General features: G+C 44.0%; 2 protein-coding genes across 3 annotated transcripts; one reads left to right on the top strand and one right to left on the bottom strand.

The window, feature by feature from the left end:
* The first annotated feature begins 2,589 nt into the window (after positions 1 to 2,589).
* On the top strand, positions 2,590 to 17,368 carry TRIM54 (tripartite motif containing 54). 2 transcript variants are annotated; one of them, XM_007420852.4, is made up of 10 exons: positions 2,590 to 3,054; positions 8,725 to 8,897; positions 10,214 to 10,385; positions 11,782 to 11,877; positions 12,186 to 12,419; positions 12,655 to 12,677; positions 13,661 to 13,785; positions 15,020 to 15,127; positions 15,544 to 15,594; positions 16,293 to 17,368. In XM_007420852.4, exons 1-10 carry the CDS (start codon positions 2,887 to 2,889, stop codon positions 16,301 to 16,303), a joined length of 1,161 nt encoding a protein of 386 aa, XP_007420914.1. In that variant the 5' UTR covers positions 2,590 to 2,886; the 3' UTR covers positions 16,304 to 17,368. The 2 variants fall into 2 exon arrangements, with proteins under 2 accessions (XP_007420914.1, XP_007420913.1); XM_007420851.4 differs by having other exon boundaries at positions 16,290 to 17,368.
* A 149-nt stretch (positions 17,369 to 17,517) lies between these two features.
* On the bottom strand, positions 17,518 to 19,343 carry UCN (urocortin). The gene has a single exon (XM_088152460.1). It carries the CDS (start codon positions 19,109 to 19,111, stop codon positions 18,569 to 18,571), a length of 543 nt encoding a protein of 180 aa, XP_088008586.1. The 5' UTR covers positions 19,112 to 19,343; the 3' UTR covers positions 17,518 to 18,568.
* Positions 19,344 to 19,433: the final 90 nt, after the last annotated feature.

The raw sequence follows: 19,433 nt of genomic DNA, 5'->3' as shown, positions 1-19,433 counted from the left end.
TTTTCTGTTCCTCACAAAAAAATCTATAAGGGGTTTCCAGTCAGCAATAAATGTAGACATTGTCTTTTCTCTGATCAAAGAAGTCAATTTAGCCATCTCAGCAAGTTCCATCATCTTCACTAACCATTCCTCCATTGTGGGTAATGCCGAATCTTTTCATCTTTCTGCATACAATAATCTTGCTGCAGTTATTGTGTACAGAAAAAAAAATTCCATTACTTTTTTCCAACTGTTTGTCCACCAGTCCCACAAGAAAAACCTGGTTTCAATTGTATATTAATCTTTAAGATCCTCTGAATCAATGTATGTACTTGAATCCAAAATTTTCTAGCTTTTTCTTGCATATCCCAAGCGTATCCTAGGCTCTGTCCATTGCACCAATATACTATGGTGTTTAATAGTGATTATTGGTGGCTTCTGTGCAGTCCTAGACATCAGTGATGAAACCTTCCATTTCTGTTGTAAGCTGAAAGCCTGTTAGCCACTGTACTAGGGCCACATATTAAATCTTCTCTATGGAGCCTTTCCAAGTATTTCCCATATAGCGTTTCAATGGGGTAGATTCAGTCAGTGGTGAGTACAGTGGTACCTCGGGTCATGAACTCAATTCATTCCGCGACTCTGGTCGCAACCGGAATTGGTCGTGACCCGAATCAAATTTTCCCATAAGGTTCAATGTAAATATGGTTAATCCGTTCTGACCCCTACGAATTTGGTCGCCAACCGATTTTGGTTGCCAACCGAATCAAATTTTCCCATAAGGTTCAATGTAAATACGGTTAATCCGTTCTGAACCATATGTATTCTTTTTTTAAACCACAAAAATATGACACAAAGTACAGTACAGTACACTATGAAGAGAGAACGCTAACCTTGCTTGAGGTGTGGAGGACAAGAAGGCGGGTGGGGAGGCGGTTATTGTTTGGAGGGAGAGTTCCCCTCCCTACAGGAAGCCACGACCACATGTCACGGCAGGGAAAATGGCCACAGATCCTGTTCGTCACCTGATGCGGAGTTTGCGAACGGAAGCAAAATTTTGCGAACGGTGCTGTTCATGACCCGAATTGGTCGTGAACAGAAGCATTCGTGATCCGAGGTACTGCTGTACTTTGCCTGCAGAAGCTCCCAAATTCATCTTTTGGCATTTTCATAGGCAAAAAAGAGAGGATCATAGGCAGCAGGGCTGGAAAACCATCTGCCTGAAATCCTGGAGAACTGTGACCCATCAGAAAAGGCCAGAATGGATGGAAATGATCTGTGTCAACCTAAGGCAGTTAACAATGTTTCTATGGATGTCCATGATTTTTTAAAATTATTTTATCTGCAGAAAGAAGAAAGAACCCATACAAAAATAAAACTACACTAAGCTTAACTAGTCAAATATATACTCCATCCATCCATCCATCCATCCATCCATCCATCCATCCTGTTATACAATTGAAGTCAGCTTACATTTAAGCCAGTTAGTAACAGAAAAACATTGGAAAATATAACTAGTAATATGTGGCCTGAATTTCTAATCAATTTTCCAATTGGTCTCCCCAGTAAAAAGTTTGTTCAAATAAAGAGGCTTAAAGCTATTATGTATTTAGCAGAGAATACTTTCCTCCCAAACCACATAGTACCCATTTTAACGAGCAACAGCGCACAATATCAATTTCTGTTTCTTCACTCCAAAGATCCCAATTATTTTTATCAGCCTTCTCTCTCCCACCCCAGTTGGGAAACATCCAGATGTGGGTTTCAACTGCCAGAAATCCTGTTTGGAAGGCTCCAGGATCTCTGAGGCTGGTTTAGATATTTATGTCGTTAAGACTGGCTGGTGTGATTCACCTCTAAGATTCAAAGCAGTGGCTTTTTACGTCTCCTTGGCTAATGGCTGCAGATTGCTTTCAATGTCAAAGTTGTAAGACTTTTTTTTTTTTTTGCAGAGTATTTATGGAGGTTACCTCTAACTCTATTGTAACTTTATATGTTTATTCTTTCCATTGAATATTTTGATGATTCATTTTAAATGTTGAGAAGAGTTTGCTGCTTATTGTGTCAAGTACAATCAAACCAGGAGCCAACAGCTTAATTGTACTTGCAAAAAAAGGAGACTGAGCAATCACTCAGATATTCATAGCATTCCTTGCTTTCATCATTGCAAGTTCATTTTGTAGTATTTTATGGAGCCTATCTGAAGAGATGCAGATAAGATAATTATTTTATTCCTTAGTAGGTGTTTACAAATGGAATTATCTGGTTCCAGTCAGTTAAATAACATCTAGTTTTATTGTAGTGGAAGATCTTTATTTTTATTCAGTATGTGAAAAGATTTAATTTTTTCCCCCAGCAATACTTGAACCTTACTGTTTTGGATATAGCCCTCCCTTAGCACAGGAGAATGCCACTAGTTGCTTCCCCCCAATCTGCCAGCCACCTTCCGAAGATGTCACTGCCTTGTTGTGGAATAGTGACTAAGTGTCACCTGATCCCGTTGACAGCTGTTGCTTCGCCCTGCACCCTTTACTGAGGCAAAAATGGCAGCTGGGATTCCATTGGGGTCATGTGACCTACTAAGAATAGCCTTGTAGGCTCAGGACAGGGGACAGTGTCAGAAAGAAGTCAAGATCTGGACAGGCAAACTAGGAGAAGAGCAAGCTTGGTGGGTAGAGGAAAATTCCCCAAGTGGAAATAAAACTGGTAGAGGCCAAGCTGTAAAAGCTAGGAAGAAGAAGGGGAGAGCGGCCAGCACTGCCAAGGCAGGGGAGCTGGAACAGGCAGGCAGAGCAAGGCAGAGCGAGCAGAGATTGGCGAGGCAGGCATTGGGACATAGGGGAAGCTGAGGGGGTCATCCGTCAAGCCCATTGGAGTGTGCTGTGGGCAAGTATTGGTGCTGCGGGGATGAACTTTGCCGTGGGCTTCAAGCCGATGCTGGGGACTTCACAGAGCATGGACAGCCTGGAGAAGCAGCTTATCTGCCCCATCTGTTTGGAGATGTTCACCAAACCAGTGGTCATCCTGCCCTGCCAACACAACCTCTGCCGTAAGTGTGCCAACGATATCTTTCAGGTGAGCAAGAAGCCCAGTTACCAATGCTCTGTATAAGACCAGAATAATATGAAAGGGGTTCAAGTCGGTCTGGGTGATGCCTTACTGTAAAATCTGAGCTGTTTCTGAGTGAAGGGTTTTTTGATAATTATGTGATAAATATTATTCTTTGCTTATAGATAGCCGTTAATGTTCATGGCACATCTTGAGTAACATAAATAAAGGCAAGTACCTGCCTCCCAAAACTTAGAAATCATACCAATGAGAGTATGGAATGGAGGGGCAAGAGAGAACTTGGAAGTAGGAACAAATGCAGCGCCAGCTACATCCTGTTATTGTGAAAAAGGACTGAGGTATCAAGGCTGGTGTGTTCTTAGTTTAAGGGAGGATTCAGGGGAGGCAGGGGAAAGGAAGGATACTGTGTGTTGAGAAGGAGCTCCAAGTGGGAGGAGTTCCAGTCTAGTTGAACGTGAGCTTCAGGACAGGATGGCGAGGCCTTGGATCAGGCCGGCAAGGCCATCACAGCAGGCTCGAAGGGGAAGAGGATCTGTTGCCTTCACGTATCTTCTGTGAGAGGAATGAAATTGATGAAATGAAATGCCTCTCCCTACAGAATATTTTCTAAGCATTGTCACCTTCTGGAGCCAGTAACAATGAGATATTCCCACTTTGCCCCCTATATCCATGGCTAACCAAGGAAAAGAATACAGAAAGGAAACCTGAGCTGCTGATGAAATGGAACATATACGGGGAGAAATTCTACAACTGATTTAAGTAGGATTTGTGTATGGTGATTTCTAAGAGTTGTCTAAACAGAGGGCTGCTGCGGTTGTTGCTTGTTTTGTTACAAGGTATTCAGTTACATGTTGACTACATTTATGCAAAGACGCTTAACCTGATTACTGAATTAATCCCTTTTCTGGATTCACACAGTACTCAAATGGACTGGGTTTGCATATCCTGCTGAGCCACAAAAAAACTAACCAAGGTTAAAACTAACCTATGTTATGCAAATAAAACCACTTGGAGCAGGGGGAGTCAGAAAGGAAAATAAGACCATGACAAACTGTTGCCCTTCCAGACAAGAATAAGGAGGGTGGCTTACAGATCCTACAAAGTGATGGAAAAACCTAAGTGTAACTAGCTTGGAGAAGAGAAGGCTATAAGGAGACTTATCACATCTACAAATATCTAATGATTTACCACACAGAAGATGGAGCAAACTTGTTTAGAAGTTTGTGATGTCAAACTTCTTGTGACGTCATAGATTTTACCTCAACCTTAGGAGAAACATCCTAGTGAGAGTTATTTCATGGTGGTACAGATATCACTATTAGGTGGTGAGCTCTCTTTCATTGGAGACAATTGAGCAGACAGTAGGCAGCTGTTTATCAGGGATGCCTAATTGGAACTCCACTGCAGGTCTTGAATTGATCTAACCTGTGGCTTCCCAGTGGCTATGCTTGGGTGGCTTTTGTCTAAAGCCATCCAAGACTTAGAGATTTCCAAGATTTCAGTTCTAAATATCTGAGAGGGGAGGACTCTATGGTTACTCTATGCTGAAACATGTTTTTCACTAGGTCAGAGACCCTTTAATTTTCCCTTACTTTGTTTGCTTTAGAACTGAGGCTTGACATTGACAATTGATGTCAGTTCTGAGTCCAGCACAGTATGTATTTAGTTGTAAAGCTGCTAGAAGTGATCATTTCGCCAAGAAGAAATATGGTTGGGTGAAGATTCTTTGATCTGAGCCAAGGCTGGCAAATGGCATAAGCTTGCCCATTGCTTTCCTGCAAAAAATTACTATCCTTGAAGAAGGGTGGTTTCTGTTGTCTCTGCCCTTTAGGAAGTAATGTTGATGGGGTGATGGCTTAGTGGCTTAGCTCTTGGCGCATACAGTCCCAGCAGAGTTCTCTACCCTTTGTATCAGCACAGCTTTCTCTAGCTCACTGGGAGTGACTGAAAGCCACTTGAACAAGTTCAGCTGCTGTGTATAGTAGAGCTAAAAGGATCTTGTAACTCTAAGGGTAATGCAGATTTAGAAAGTTTTATGCAATATTTATTTTGTATCTAATAGCAACACCTATTTTGTTTCCCTGCTAGTAATATGACCTTTTTTTCTGAGCTCAGAGGCTAAGCAGAGTTAGGTCTGGTTAATAACATAGATGGGAGACTGTGTGAATTCAAGGCTGTAGATTAGACTGGGAAGTCAAGAAGCATACTGGAAAACTGCAACAATCAGCTCCTTTTGTACTGTTGCCAAGAAAACTGCATGGATGAGTTCATGTAGTCACCAGTTTATCATGGTTGTCTTTACTGTTCTGGCTTCCACTGGTCTGAGTGGCTGCATTAGCAATACAATCTCTCCTCATTTAGTGACCGCAATCCGTTCCTTAAATTGGAAGCGAAATGGTTGCTAAGTGAAATGATTGCTATCCGAACATGTGACAGAGAGAGAGAGACACTGTGAGGATCACTGGTTGCAGCCGTCTCATTTAGATAAAGTTCTCTCATACAGCTATGCCAGTGTTACTCTCACTCAGGCATGCATTGTTGTCAGACTCACAAAATGTGGACATAAGTGTGCACATTGGTCAGAAAATTATATTATTTATGTATTTATTTCTGTCGTATTTGTGAACAGTTGCTAAACAAGGTAGCATTGATTCAGAAGCTATTACTTCTATCCACCGATTCTTCAATCAACAGAAAACTACAGGCATAAAATGCATTGCCTGGACTCAGTAGGTTTGGATACTTTAGTCCCTAAGCATGGGTGGCTATTTTTGAATGGATAGTCCGAGGAAAGTAGGTATACACAGTTGGTAGGAGCAAGCAGTGAGGCACAAGTGAATTTCAAATAATAAATTGCTCCATCCAATGAATCTTAGGGCTGTAAATAGTAAAATGTACAACAAGCACAGGCTTCCAGGGCCAAGCTTCTGGACTGGGATTGGCTCAGAGACCTGGCAGCATTCTCCTGCTGCCCCAAGCAAACTTTTCAGGAGAACGGTGCCTAGGAACCGAAGGGGTGGAGGGGCCATGCCTGCACCTGCCTCAGGTAGCCAATAGATGCTGACCAGTCCTATCCTCTGGGGCCACCTGACTGCAAGACCACTTGAATGGTTGGTGAAGCACATTGGACTGTACCCATGGTAAAACAGGGCTGCTTCCCTGTTTAAGAGGGAACCCTCTCCTGTAAACAGCAAACAACAGCTTAAATCTGCCTTGAGTATGGGTTGTGTATGAGATGAAGGCCACATCATGGGGACCCAACAGAAAAAGAGGTTACTCAGGATTGTTTGTGGTTAGGTGCTAGTGAGGAAAAGCCCTCCTTGCCATCATTGCTAGGATTGTCTAGCTCTCTAGATAAACTCTAGCACATCTAATTCAAGTTTCTTTAAAACCTGTTGTATACATGTCCATCATCATCTGAGTTGTGAGATCCCTTTAATCAGTTAAGGCTAAATAGTTGAACCCTTTTCTGAGAAAACTAAGCAAGCTAGGCCATCTCTAAAGGCAAGACACCAAGGTATAGTCTTTAAATTCACTAAACAAACCTACTTTTAAAAAAACTGACAAAAGCTGCATGTTTTGCATTTTTACAAAAAAACAAAGGAACAGAAGCAATGTTAATTAGAATGTGTAAGGCTACTTCTTTGCAGAGGGAGAATAATCTATGCATGGCTAGTGCCGCCTAGAGGCCAACAGCAAAATATATTCTGTAAGGTTTTTCACTTTTGTTGAGTTCACTCCAAAAATAAACGAACCAACTAATGGTTTAGTGTGTTGTAGAAGCAGTGCTAGTTTCCTTGTTTCCTTTGCTCCCCAGATTAATATGCCCAGTTCTTTCAGAGGCATGTTGTAACAGTTGGCTTCCAGACCTCTCACTGTTCTAGTCTCTGTTTTTGACCTATTCAAGCATGTTGCCTTCTGCTTGAAATCTGTCCCAAGCAATATGGCCTGACTACTGCAGGATAAAGTAGAACTGGTCCTGTGATCTGCACACATAATCCTCCTTTAAAGCATTATCCTCTTTTAGCTGCTGTGTCACTTTACCAGCTCATCTTTGGTACTGCTACCAAACCAAATCCCTCTTATGACTTATTCCTTTGCCCCTACTTGCAAGACTTAAAAAAACAAAACTCTGTTGAATTTCACTCTGTTGGTTGTGACCTAATTCTTTGTCTACAGGATATCCCTTTGAATCAGAATTCTGCCTTCTCTAGTATCATCTGTTCTTCCTAACTTGTGTGAACTGCTTTGATGACAAGTTCCTTTGAAACATTGATGCCCAATCTCTAGGCTAGAGACCTTCTAGAAGTTTCTGCTCAATGTTCTTTTTTTAATGTGACAAGGGAAAATTGAATACATGGGAAATTCCCATACTTACTGCATTTAATTCAATTTTAAGTACATTGTGTTAAAATTCAATCAATTTTTGCCTTTGCTGCACCAAATTTTATGTTTTGACTTTATCTGTTTTTTTCAAGGGCAGTTCTTGGTACAGCATTCACAAGTAAGGACAGTCCACATAAAGTTTCCATGCCCTGAAACTCATTTATAAAAAAGATTGAACTGCATTTTGCCCAGGAGAAAGCCCTAGAGCACTCTGTCCAATATCTTTCTCTCAGAAGGAAAGTGCTTTAATTTGTTCCCTTGAATTAAATGGAGTCCTATGTATTTTCACCAAAAACTTTCCTACAGGCCTCAGATTGACAAGTCAATCTTTTTTGTTCCAAAGGTATCTGTTTTCTGGATCAAATTTCACTTCAATGTCAGTTGCTCTGATATTGGAGCAGGAGAGCCTGTAGAAGCCACCTGACCTGCAGGCTCTGTATGATGTCTAAGAGTTTTCATTGTATTTGCATCAGTTGTGATTTTCAGATTAGGTTTTATCTGAACAAAAGTGGGATTCTAATGATGTCAGAAAGGAAAAACCTACAAAACAAGACAGGAGTGAATATGAACCTCAACTTTTAGTGTGTGTGTGTGTGATTTGCTTGTTCATTCATATATACACGTATCACTACTCCAATAGTTTTCTGTGTCCCTTAAGAGCACTTGTTTACTAAAGGCTGTTTGGAAGAGGCTGGAACCTCTCTTCTGGCCCAGTTTTGTCCAAATAGGGATGAGCAGAAAGGTGGAAGGGAATATCCCCTGCAAACATTTGCATTAAAACATCTCTCAGGATGTTCCCACATAGAGGAGCTCCTTCTTCAAGTGGCCACATCTTATATCAAACCTGTAGGACCCCTACTGGAGGAGCGAGGTCCTCCCATTTGACCTTTGGGCTTCAGAGTCACTAGGACCATGATTCAGCTGTCTGAATATATCTTAGAACTCACCTGTGAGCTGGGGAATGAGTTACCATGCTACGCATATGGTGAGTTACTCTGGCAAGCTGGACTCCGGTTAGGGGATGGCTGGCACTTGAGAATAATCCTTTGCCAATATCTGCCTATAGCAGTAACGTCTGCCATTACGAACTCTCGTAATACTAGCTGGTGGGAATCCTATTTGGATGACCTGCCTTGGAATGGAGGAATGTAATTGGCGTTCAGAACACTCTGCTGGGTTTCTACTTTATGCACCCAAGGATTACTCCAAGCATTACTACTTCCAGGGAATAGGTAAATAAGCAGAACTGAACCTCAGCAGAGACCAACTTTCCCACCTCCACCTTGCCAGGCCTCCAACCCCCTATGGCAATCTCGTGGATCTACTTCAGTGTCCTCAGGAGGCCGATTCCGGTGCCCATCCTGTCGGCATGAAGTGGTGCTGGACCGGCATGGAGTTTATGGCCTGCAGCGCAACCTTTTGGTGGAAAACATAATTGATATCTACAAGCAAGAATCCTCTCGGTAAGTCATGTGTGGAGTCCCATGATTCCTGTTTCAACACTGGTAGTAGTCATCCTACACCAAAGACATGCATGTGTACTCACACATTTCTGTTGCTCCTAAATCTTTGTGTTCCAAATGAAGAGCCAGAGCTGTAGAAGTTTCCTTCTGGTTACTTCAACTCTCTTTCCTCCTTCAAGGCCTGTCAGAATCTGCAACCTTTGGCTGAATCTCTCAGGTTCTGTCCTTCCTACTTCCTCATCATCTTCCTTCCTAAATTATTTTCTTGATCTCACATGCATTTCCCCACATAATACAACCAGATGTGGATCAACTAGTACATCTAACACATTTGGCTCTTTTGAGAACAGAGTTGAACGTCTGCGAGGGATAGATAGAGCCATTTCCCTAAAGGTAGAACTTGCTTTTCAGGAAGGTATGCTAATACTGATACCAGTTCTCAGTTCTCTTCCTTATTTGCACAATATTTCAGTAGTCATTACTGTATTCATGATCTCTGGTGGCAAGACCTGTTTAAGGGCAAAGCTACTCTCACATTCCTGGCAAGCAAAATATTCCCCTCACTCTTGCAAACACACTATCTCTTTCATACACCACTTCAGAAAGGGAGAAACCAATAATAATACAGCATAATATCTGATATTTTTGAAAAGGGCTTCTGTCAGCCCTTTGTCATATTAATCACCTATTACAAGGCTTTCATAAAATGCCTGGCAGGGAGGGGAAGAGAGCCCATCTGTGTGGGTTCCTTCAAAAGGACTCTGTTCCCCCACATTGTGATTTTCAAAATTGCTTTGGGATTTGTTCTTCTTTATGCACTTGAAAAGAACATAATTCTTTAAATGCCAAACCTAACCTAAGCTAAACATGGTACCAAGAAAATGGCTAAACTCCTCAATAATTTAAATCACGTAAACATAGCTATTAAATCTGCTGGTTACACAAAAGCTGTCTTGCTATCACTAACCAAAGGAAGGACAATGGTAGCTAGGGTCTGAACCAAAGACCTGGCTGTCTCTTAGTCATGGCACGTCTTTCATGGAGCCTAGCTGAAATCCATCTCCATCCCAAGTCCTAAGATTTCCTTGCTGGCCACATTTCCCTGAGCTTCTGTTTGGAACACAAAGAGCTAAAAGATTTTCCTTTAGAAATGAAAGTGAGGCCTCTTGGCATGATGCACTGTATTTCAAAGAAGGAGCACATCCATTCTCATTTGACATGATGACCTTGAGAAAAATAGAGAGGTTTTTGAGTCAGGATGGATCATCATCTGGGGATTCAGCATCTCTCTCAATCTCTCTTTATGCCATGTCCAGGCCTCTCCATGCCAAAGCAGAACAGCAACTGATGTGTGAAGAACATGAAGATGAAAAGGTCAACATCTATTGCCTGACCTGTGAGGCTCCAACCTGCTCTATGTGCAAAGTCTTTGGGGCCCACAAAGACTGTGAAGTGGCTCCTCTGACCAACATTTATAAGCGCCAAAAGGTACAAGGAGTGGTGGGGTGGGGGGAGAGAGGAAATGAATGGAGAAGATCCTGTCTTCTTTCTGCACTCCACACATATTTTCTATTTTGGACAACTGGAGCAAAAACTTGAGTTGTATAGCCTGTGTCTTGTGGGGAGAGAAACTTTTGCACATGTTAAATGTTGATGGCTACCTTGTCTGAATACCAAGCTTCCAGGAATTCCCTTGCATTTTTGGATTTAGCTTGGTCTAAGATGCTGACAGTTTCCCAGTTGAAACTATGGTTATGTTTGTCCATACTCCTGTGTTGTGAGATTAAGGAGTTTTCATCATGTCATTCAGACAAGGTAGCCATCAACAGGTGCATAGAGATAAACAACATTGACACACTGTTCAAAAGAGACAATAAAAAGGAAGCAAAGACCAGAACATCTCCTCACCAGCAATCATCACCCAGATAAGCAGAGATTAACACCAAGATTATCACCAGACATACAATCAAGCAGTAAACAATACCCTAATCAAGGAACTGGGGGACGTGGTGGCGCAGCGGCTTAAGGATGCTGAAAGTTGCCGGTCAGAAATGGTCGACACTTCAGCGGTTCGAGCCCAGCTCCGCGCAGCAGAGTGAGCTCCTGCTTCCTCCCCAGCTCCTGCCAACCCAGCAGCTCGAAAACGTACGTGAGTAGATAAATGGGTACTCTCACCCCGGTGGGAGGAAAAATGCTGGCGGCGCCTTGCATGGGAGACAGGACCAAGTTGTCAGTAACGTGCAAGCTGCGCACGCCCGAAAAAGGTGCAAAGCAATGGAGACCCCGCCTCCTGCGCTCGCCAGCTGGGCTCTGCTCTAGGAAGGAGGCAATGGCAAACCACTTCCGAAACACCTTGCCTTGAAAACTGCAGGGACTCGTCCAGGCAGTCACCGCAGAATCGGTCACGACTGAGTGCGGATTAAAAAAAAAAAAATTAAGGAACTGCCAGGCAAAAAACCCCCACCAATACAGGCAGGGCAAGCCACTGCATATAACCAGAGAGCAAACCCCCCTCCATTCTAGCACTGAAGATGTTACCTAGCCGGGTAATGAAACGTTTGCAAGAAAACAACCAAGCTCAGAGAGCCCCAAGGACTCCACATATATAGGGGCTAGACCTTGGGAGAAAATGGACTCTAAGCCTTGATGAGCCACAGGCTAGGTTCATGCAGCATGTTAGAACAAGCTAAATGAAGTTGAGTACTTTGCAGTTCGGAGTGTTACCTTAGTGTGCAATGTGAACCAGGCCATAACGATATGTCTCTTACAGTAAGTTTGTATATTTGCTAAGGTATGACAGGTTTTATGAATACCTGTTTTATTCATTGCGTTTAGTTGAGTAATGTGAGCCCAGACATTAAGTTTCTCCTCCCTATTTCTGCAGGGAGAGCTGAGTGATGGCATTGCCATGTTAGTGGCAGGGAACGACCGTATCCAGGCCATTGTCACCCAGATGGAAGAGATCTGTAAAACTATTGAGGTGAGCAGAGAATCATTCAACTTGTTTTTGGGTTCTCTCAAGTGATCCTTACTTCTGCAGTTTCCTCTTTTTGTTTTCCCCCATCTTGATATGAAGAAAAGTTGGAGCCTTGGGGAAGCAAATAAGAGGAAAAGCAAGGAAACAGACATTTGCAGTACTTATTAATTTCATTCTGTCATTGAATTAACTCTAACCTGTGGTGGAAATAGAGCTTTTAAAATAATAAAAAAATCTGGGGAAGATGGGCGGCATACAAATTTAATAAATAAATAAATAAAATAATATCTCATGTATTCCACTCCTGGCAGGATAATGCCCGGCGACAGAAGCAGCATCTTTGCCTGCGCTTTGACTCTTTGTACAGCATCCTGGAGGAGCGCAAAAAAGAGCTGTTGCAAGAAATTGGACGAGAGCAGGAGGAAAAAGTCCAAAGGGTGCGGGGACTCATCCGGCAATATGGAGATCACCTTGAGGTCTCCTCCAAGCTGGTTGAGTCGGCCATCCAGTCCATGGAGGAACCCCAGATGGCCGTCTATCTCCAGGTGCGTACAGGTGTGGCAGGGCAGGGTGTGGGACTCAGGTGAGCCTGGAGCCAGTTTCAGTCAATCAGCAAGAAGCAGGATATACCTGTCAGCTCCCATAAGGGTGAACAGGTAAGAGGAGGAGAAGGAAGGCAGGGCCCGACTTGCAACTTGGAGGATTCAATGGCTTAAAAGTTAGGGATATCATTGCTTTCCACTTTGTTGATGCTGAAGACTCTCTCTTTCTTTTTTGCAGCAGTCAAAGGAGCTGATCAAAAAGTGAGTAGAAGCAACAGGAGCAAAGGTCCTGGCCAACGAGCCTTAATATCATCCTTCACTGGGCCAACTGGTGGTGAACAGCTCCCCTCGGGGCATCAGAGATTCACTTCTGATTTATCCATATTCTGTTCTTTCATCCAGTTAGGCTCTCTCCAAAGCCCACAAATTTGTGATTTGTTATTTTGGGCAACCAGAGCAGTGAGGTTCCTTCTGGATTCAGGATTACAGTCAATGCATTAACCCTGCAGAACAAATAAGATTTTCCAGGTGATATGATAATGTGTATCTGCATCATATCCATGCTTGGAATCCTAGAAGCCAGCTTCTGAGTCACACAGGAGTCTGTAACTAAGCATTATGCCTAAGGCTGAAGAAACGTTGAGAACTAAGCATTATGCTCAAGGCTGAGTAACAGAGCTTTGTCTGTTGTTTGCTTTCAGTGAGAAGTTACAAGAGCTGCTGCTGCTGCAAGTTAGTTTTTAACAGTAAATCAAGCCACAAACTTTCTCTATAGGGCAGAACATTGAAAACAACAGCAGAAAAACATCTTTTCTTACTGCTTTGAAATATTTGTTTCCTACACAAACACATAACATATTATATGTTTTGAAATAAGAGAGAGTTCTCTCTCCTCTTTCCCACCTCACTTTAAGTTTACTTGGATTCATAGAACATTTTGATGGAAGTCACAACTGGCAGCAGTAAGCCATGATACCTGGCCTTAGAAAAATGCTATGCACAGCTGGGATGCCTACGTTCCAGGATCTTGGTGGGGACAGTTTTGAAGCCATTTCAGCTATCTGCTGAAAGCAAAATGGACAGAGAAGGGAGGAGACAAAAATAGCCAAACACATTCATACTGTTCTCTCGTTTTGAAGAGGAAAGGGAATCTCTTGCTGCCCACTGCTGTTCCCATTCTCTAGCCTTTTGGTGGGAAGAGATACGCAGCAGATAGATTTAGCCATGCCTCTTCTTTTCTGCAGGATCACAGACATGTCCAAGGTATCCATGAGTAGCGGGCCTGAGCCTGGCTATGAAAACATGGACCATTTCTCTGTCAATATAGATCACGTTGCTGAAATGCTGAGAACTATTGAATTCCAGACAGGTGAGAGTGGCTGGATTGAAGCATCTTGCTGGAGTGAGGGGAGGAGGTGCGTCCACAGCCATTCCTCCACTTGGATGCCATTCTCTTCATTTTTCATCATCTCACAGGTTCCCAGGCTAAGAGAGAATTTGACACTGAGGAACTGAAACCCTAACCCCAACTCTGTGGAGTGAAAAAGGCTGTATCTAGGGAAGGGGGCATTAAAAAGATCAGTGAATGAGGATATTTGAAGAGTGCAGACGAAGGAGCCATAGGATTATTGGTGGAGGGGGTATAGGTAGATTATTCAGATCTATCTCAAGGGGACTCACACAAACCATTTTTGAACTATGCAGAAATAGCATAAAATGACAAGTTATTGTATGGAGCACTCACTAGTTAAACAGCAGGAATTTGAAAGCAAGAGTGATGTATAATCTGCTAATTCTGCATACCCACAACATCATTTATATAGTTATTGGGTTTGAAGGAAATAGATATTTGGCTCGTGGTACATAAATCAACAAAAACATCAACCCAACATAGTGAAATAAAGAATTTTGTGACTCGTTCAGAGAACATACCTGAGTCAAAGTCTAGCATCTACATTTGCACATGATATAAAGCTAGGTTGAGGTTAATCTTGGCTTATTTTTTTTTTTAGGCTTAGCATATTATGTCAACATATTAGCAATCATTTGATTGGTTTATGGTTCAGTGTATTATGCAGATCCAGAAAATGGTTCAGTAACCAGGTGATACATGTAGTGTGAAGCCTTAGTGCTGATGTACTTGGGAAAAGGATAGAAAATGTCCTTTTACCTTAAAGCACTTTTTCTTGCAAATCTGCATCACAGCCTCTTTTAAAATTGAGTTCCTGCACCTCATAAAAGTATATTATTGAGCTGGAGAGGATATTAATATGGGCAACGAATTTACACTGAGACTAAAGGACCTCTACTCAGAAAGACTAAAATATTTGGGGTTCCCTTTTGCTTGCAGTTTGGGGTTGTCTTTTGAAAAAAAAGACCTAATTTAGAACAAGTATGACTTAGGAAGTATATTATGCAAAAAATGTACAGTAATTATGCACCGTGTGGGGAATTGATGCAGATTTTTAAAAGGTCCATCCACATAATGCTGGCATTCAGAGAAGCATCTTGGAACATCTCTGTTCAGAGATTCAGGATAGATTAAAAGTAAAAAGTTGCCATTTTCACATGCACCTGTTTCCCCCCACCCCCTTCCCTCTCAGATATTTCTGGAGAGGAAACTGAGCCTGAAGGAATTAGCCCAGAAGGGGGTGGTGAAGCTGGAGAAGAAGAACATCCAGAAGGATCAGAGGCTCCTGAAGGAGTAGAAGGTGAGTTAGGGCTCAAAGGAGAGATGGGTAGAGATGGGTCAAGGATAATGAGTAGCTCTGGCCTGGCTGGGGCTGCACTGAGATTTTGCCACCTCAAGACCATTGACAGGAGATCTAAATGATTCTTTCTTCCCACCTGTTCTCTTTGATCCACAGTTTTCTGAGAAACTTACTCATCTTAATCTACCTAACATTAAGAACCTGCAGAAGAAAGCATCCTCAGACATTATTTTTGATCTATTAGCTCACCTGTGCTTAAGAGAGGGATGGAGTTACATATAATGGAAACGGGGCTATTTCTGCCTGTGATTTTATAATCACAGTTCTGAGTATGTCTGTCCCTTCCTGTTGAGCTAACCTCAACCTCAGCTATGAAATGTAGACTCCTAATGTCATGAATTTCTTTCTCTCTCTAGATGGAGAGAACCTGTCTCGATTCAGGCCAAAGCCACCTAGTGCGCCTCGGGGTAAGTCCCCCTTCCCCAGGACGGCTTCTTTAACTGGCAGAGAATGAAAGGACCAGGAGGGATATGGAAAGGAATCTTCAGGAATGACTCCCAGCAACCAGATGTTCCCTTGATGGGATGTTTACATAGGAAAGTTCTATAGATGATCCAAATCTTCTGCCATGTTGCTGATTCTCTTGAGTATTTGCCTGGCACTGTGCTGTATAGAAAACTATAGCCTGGCTTCTTTTTATCACAATATTTTTCACTGACATGAAAAAGGGGGTGGGGGGAAGACACAATGAAAAGAGATGCATCATCAGGAAGAACTGGAGGAAGGGAACAGAGCAGGTTCTACTGTTTCCAAAGCAGCAGGAAATAGATTTGCTTCCTATCCTGATCCTAACCCAGAATTCTGGCAGGCTTACTGCTGCTGGCCTTTGGCTACTTTGGATCTTCCACCCTGCTTCCTGAAGCCTTTGGTCTTTCTTGGCAATTTTTTCCCCAGGATCCACCCTGTAGTTTTTTTACCCCCCTACCCTTAGCTTCCTTAGTGTATAAAGGAATTGAAAGTAGAGGAATTGTTACTAGGAAATGATGGTACACCCATTAGTGAGCTTTCCTGCTTTGACTGGGACATTCACAAGGCCTGGATCAACTGGAGAGCACTCTGGCACATTTTATTTCCCACTGGATGTGTATCCTGTTTCTCCCAGCAGGCCAGCACTGAAGAGTCACTTTGAAGACAGAAGCAGCTGGAGAAGTGCTCCAGACAGCCCCATCTCACACCTCTTCCTCTCCAGCAGAAGGTTTTTCTTGCTTCCCACTAAGCTTTCCTTCTCCATACATCTTTTCCTTGCTTCCCCCTATGCTCCCCATACCATATGGCTTTTTAACCTGTGGAGATAATAAATTTGTGACTTCTTTGCTAACAGCAGCTCTGACAAGGTTTCTTGGGTGAGAGAGACTGTTGGACCTCTTTATTTGGAGGAAAAAAAATTAGATTCATAGGAATGGATAGTGAAATTGGCCAAAGGGTGGTAGTTCATAATCTTCTGTGTGTATCATTCACAGAGGCTGTCTGCACCAGTTCCCCACCCTTGCCAGAAACAGATCTTTTTTTAACCACCACAAGCAGCTCTTTCCCAGCTCATCAAGGACTGGCTAAAAATGCTTTGTTTTGTTTGGGAAAAGAGGGTCAGCCATAGGCTTGGTTTTAGCCTAGTTTAGAAACAATTGAACTCTCATGCCTTCCCATCCTCACCTCCCACCCCATCCTATTCCTGGGTTAAGTAAGGAGTAACTTGTTCCATCCCTTGACCTTGGATGAATTCAAATGTTACTTTGAACAGTTGCAAACTTACATTGAGGGAGGAAAAATGGCACCTCTAGATTTTGAATACTCCCTCTGGGGTGGGTGTACTTGGGGGTGGGGTGGGGGTGGGGGCAGAACTAGAATCAGAGAATTGGGACACCAGAACAGAATTCCCTGTATTTAATTGAACTAGAGCTAACTAAGGAAATGGCACCGGAGTGCAAAAAACAGGAGTAGGAAGGAGCAGCTGGGCTGGGAATCTGCCAAAGGGAAGAAGACCTGGTCTTGCTAGAGAAGTCTTCTGTCTGAAAAGGCTTGCTTCTATGGATTTGAAAAAATTGGTGGAAAAGTCCAGTCCTGCCATGGATGGGAGGCACGTTGGAACAGGAGGACATCAAGAGTGTAACTCCATCTTCTGTAGATACAACTTCTGTGAGATGGGTGGCCATATATATTATTTAAATAAACAAACAAACTGGGCAGGGAGTCTATTCTGCCTTTTTGACCACCTGTCCTCGCCTGATCAGAGCTCCCTCTAATTGGGGGAAAGGCAAAACGCTGCTCATTGGAAGCATCAGCAACTGGCTCATCAGCACCAAGGGGGGAGATTGGCTTGGGAGCTGCGTTTGCTTTTCAGCCGGTCCTGGAAGCAGCGGACATGGCGCTGCTGCTGTCCAAGGTGCTGCTCCTTGAAGTTCGACTACAGCAGCGAGTGCTCACCCGCGGACGAGTCATGAAGGGCACTTGGGGAGGGTCGATGGGGAATTGGGATACCCCTATAAGTGGCATAGATGGGGCTTCCACCTCCCAGTCTAGCTGACACAAAAATGCTCAATCCTCCACTGGTTATTTCAGGCATAAGGGAACATACAGTGCTCCCTTAGATGGAAAGATGTTCTCTGCCTTGGAAAGCAATTGGACTTTACTTGATTTTAGCTATGCATAGGATTGAACCAAGGTTGACCTGCAGAGTCAACTACAATCTGAGTCACATTTCCTTTGACCTCAAGACCCAAGTTCTTACTGTATTCCTGTAAAGCAGGTAAAGCTAGAGTCACATCTGAATTTGTGGATCTGGTGAAGTTTCATTATCCAGACTAGCATTTTACATGCCACCCTCTGGAATTCAGATTCTGACTTTCCTCCATCAGCATTCCTTTACCCCTCAAAAGTTGACTAACAGGTGAAGTTGATGTACAGTATTGGGAGATTGATTAAAGCTTTGTAGTACGTGCATAGCGTGGCTCATTTAATTTTGGTTTGATTGATTGGTGGGTTTGCTGTATTCAAACCCAGCTGATTCGTTAGCATCGATTATGTACTGTGCGACCCCAGAAAATATGTTAATTTAGTAAATATGTGTGAAGCAGTGGGGTGTAAACCTTTCCACTGTGACCCAACAGATTCTATCAGGACAGCAAATCCCACCACCCCACAGCTCAGGTTAGGATCACCAGTGAAGCCTAGGACGCAAGCTCACCCCCCTTCCCACCCTGAGTTCTGAGACTTCACCAGCCTGGACTCAGAAGCGGTTTGACGCCCAAGAAGTTTTATTTCATAAATGTCTTCTGCAAAGGCGTCGGAGTTGGGGCAAGCGATGCCGAAGGAAGCGCGGGGCGATTCACAGTTGCTAGATTGGTTCACAAATGCGAGGACCTTGTGGTGCCCTCGCTAACGGCCTCACTTGCCTACCGAGTCCAAGAGTTGACGGTTCAACTCTGCCTGGGCTTGCTGGCTCTGCGCCCGGGAGATCTCCATCATGTGGCGGAGGAGGTGGAAGGTGAGGTCGATTGAGAGTGGAGGCTCGTGGCGTTTGAGTCGATTGCTCAGCTCGGCGAGGCGTCGACGCAGCTCTCCCTCCGGAGCTATCCGGTGCAGGGAGTGCACCCATGGGCTCGCCACGTCTGGCTCGGGAACAGGTTGCAGCGGCTGGCGGGGTCCGGCGCGGTTTTTCTCGGGGAGCCGCAGCCGCAGCTTCAGGTCGCTTTCTGTGCCACCCTCGAGGTCGGCTGTTGGTCTGGCTCCAAGGGACACTTGCGAGACCAGGAGGAGCAGCGAGGCCAGGAGACTGGGCAGCTGCGCCCGCCTCATGCTGGGGCGGTCCGGGCCTGGAAAAGGAGACAGGGAGGCCTTGGAGAGAGCAAGACCCAGACCGCTGGTGCTGCCAGGGTGGCCCAGGGCAGGGAGCAAAGCCGCTGACCTTCTCCCACTGTTGGGGAGCATCTGGGGAACCTGACCAAGGTCTACTTGAGAGATGCTCTCCTAAGCAATCAGGCGGAGGATGGCCCCGAGGGCGACTCCAGCCCTCTCTTGGCGATCCAGTGCCAGCAGGGGGTGACACTGAGCTGGTAACCGCAGGACTCGTAGGCCGATGGGGTTGCTTAGGGGATCCTAGAATCTCCCCTTCTTTTTCTCTTCCCTCACGCACCCCCTCCCGTCTCAGCATCAAGGGAAGTAACTTACCTCGATGTGTCCTTGCGGAGCCGGGGAAAAGGGTGCCCGGAGCCGCTGGCGGGTTCTTTATATATAGCAAGCCGGGAGATCC

Source organism: Python bivittatus, unplaced genomic scaffold (assembly GCF_059951505.1).
Source record: "Python bivittatus isolate LINGU-HERP-01145 unplaced genomic scaffold, Pbiv_v1 ctg000690_np1212, whole genome shotgun sequence".
Lineage (NCBI taxonomy): Eukaryota > Metazoa > Chordata > Lepidosauria > Squamata > Pythonidae > Python > Python bivittatus.
The sequence above is the reverse complement of the archived record's forward strand: the minus strand, read 5'-3'. Positions and strand labels throughout refer to the sequence as shown.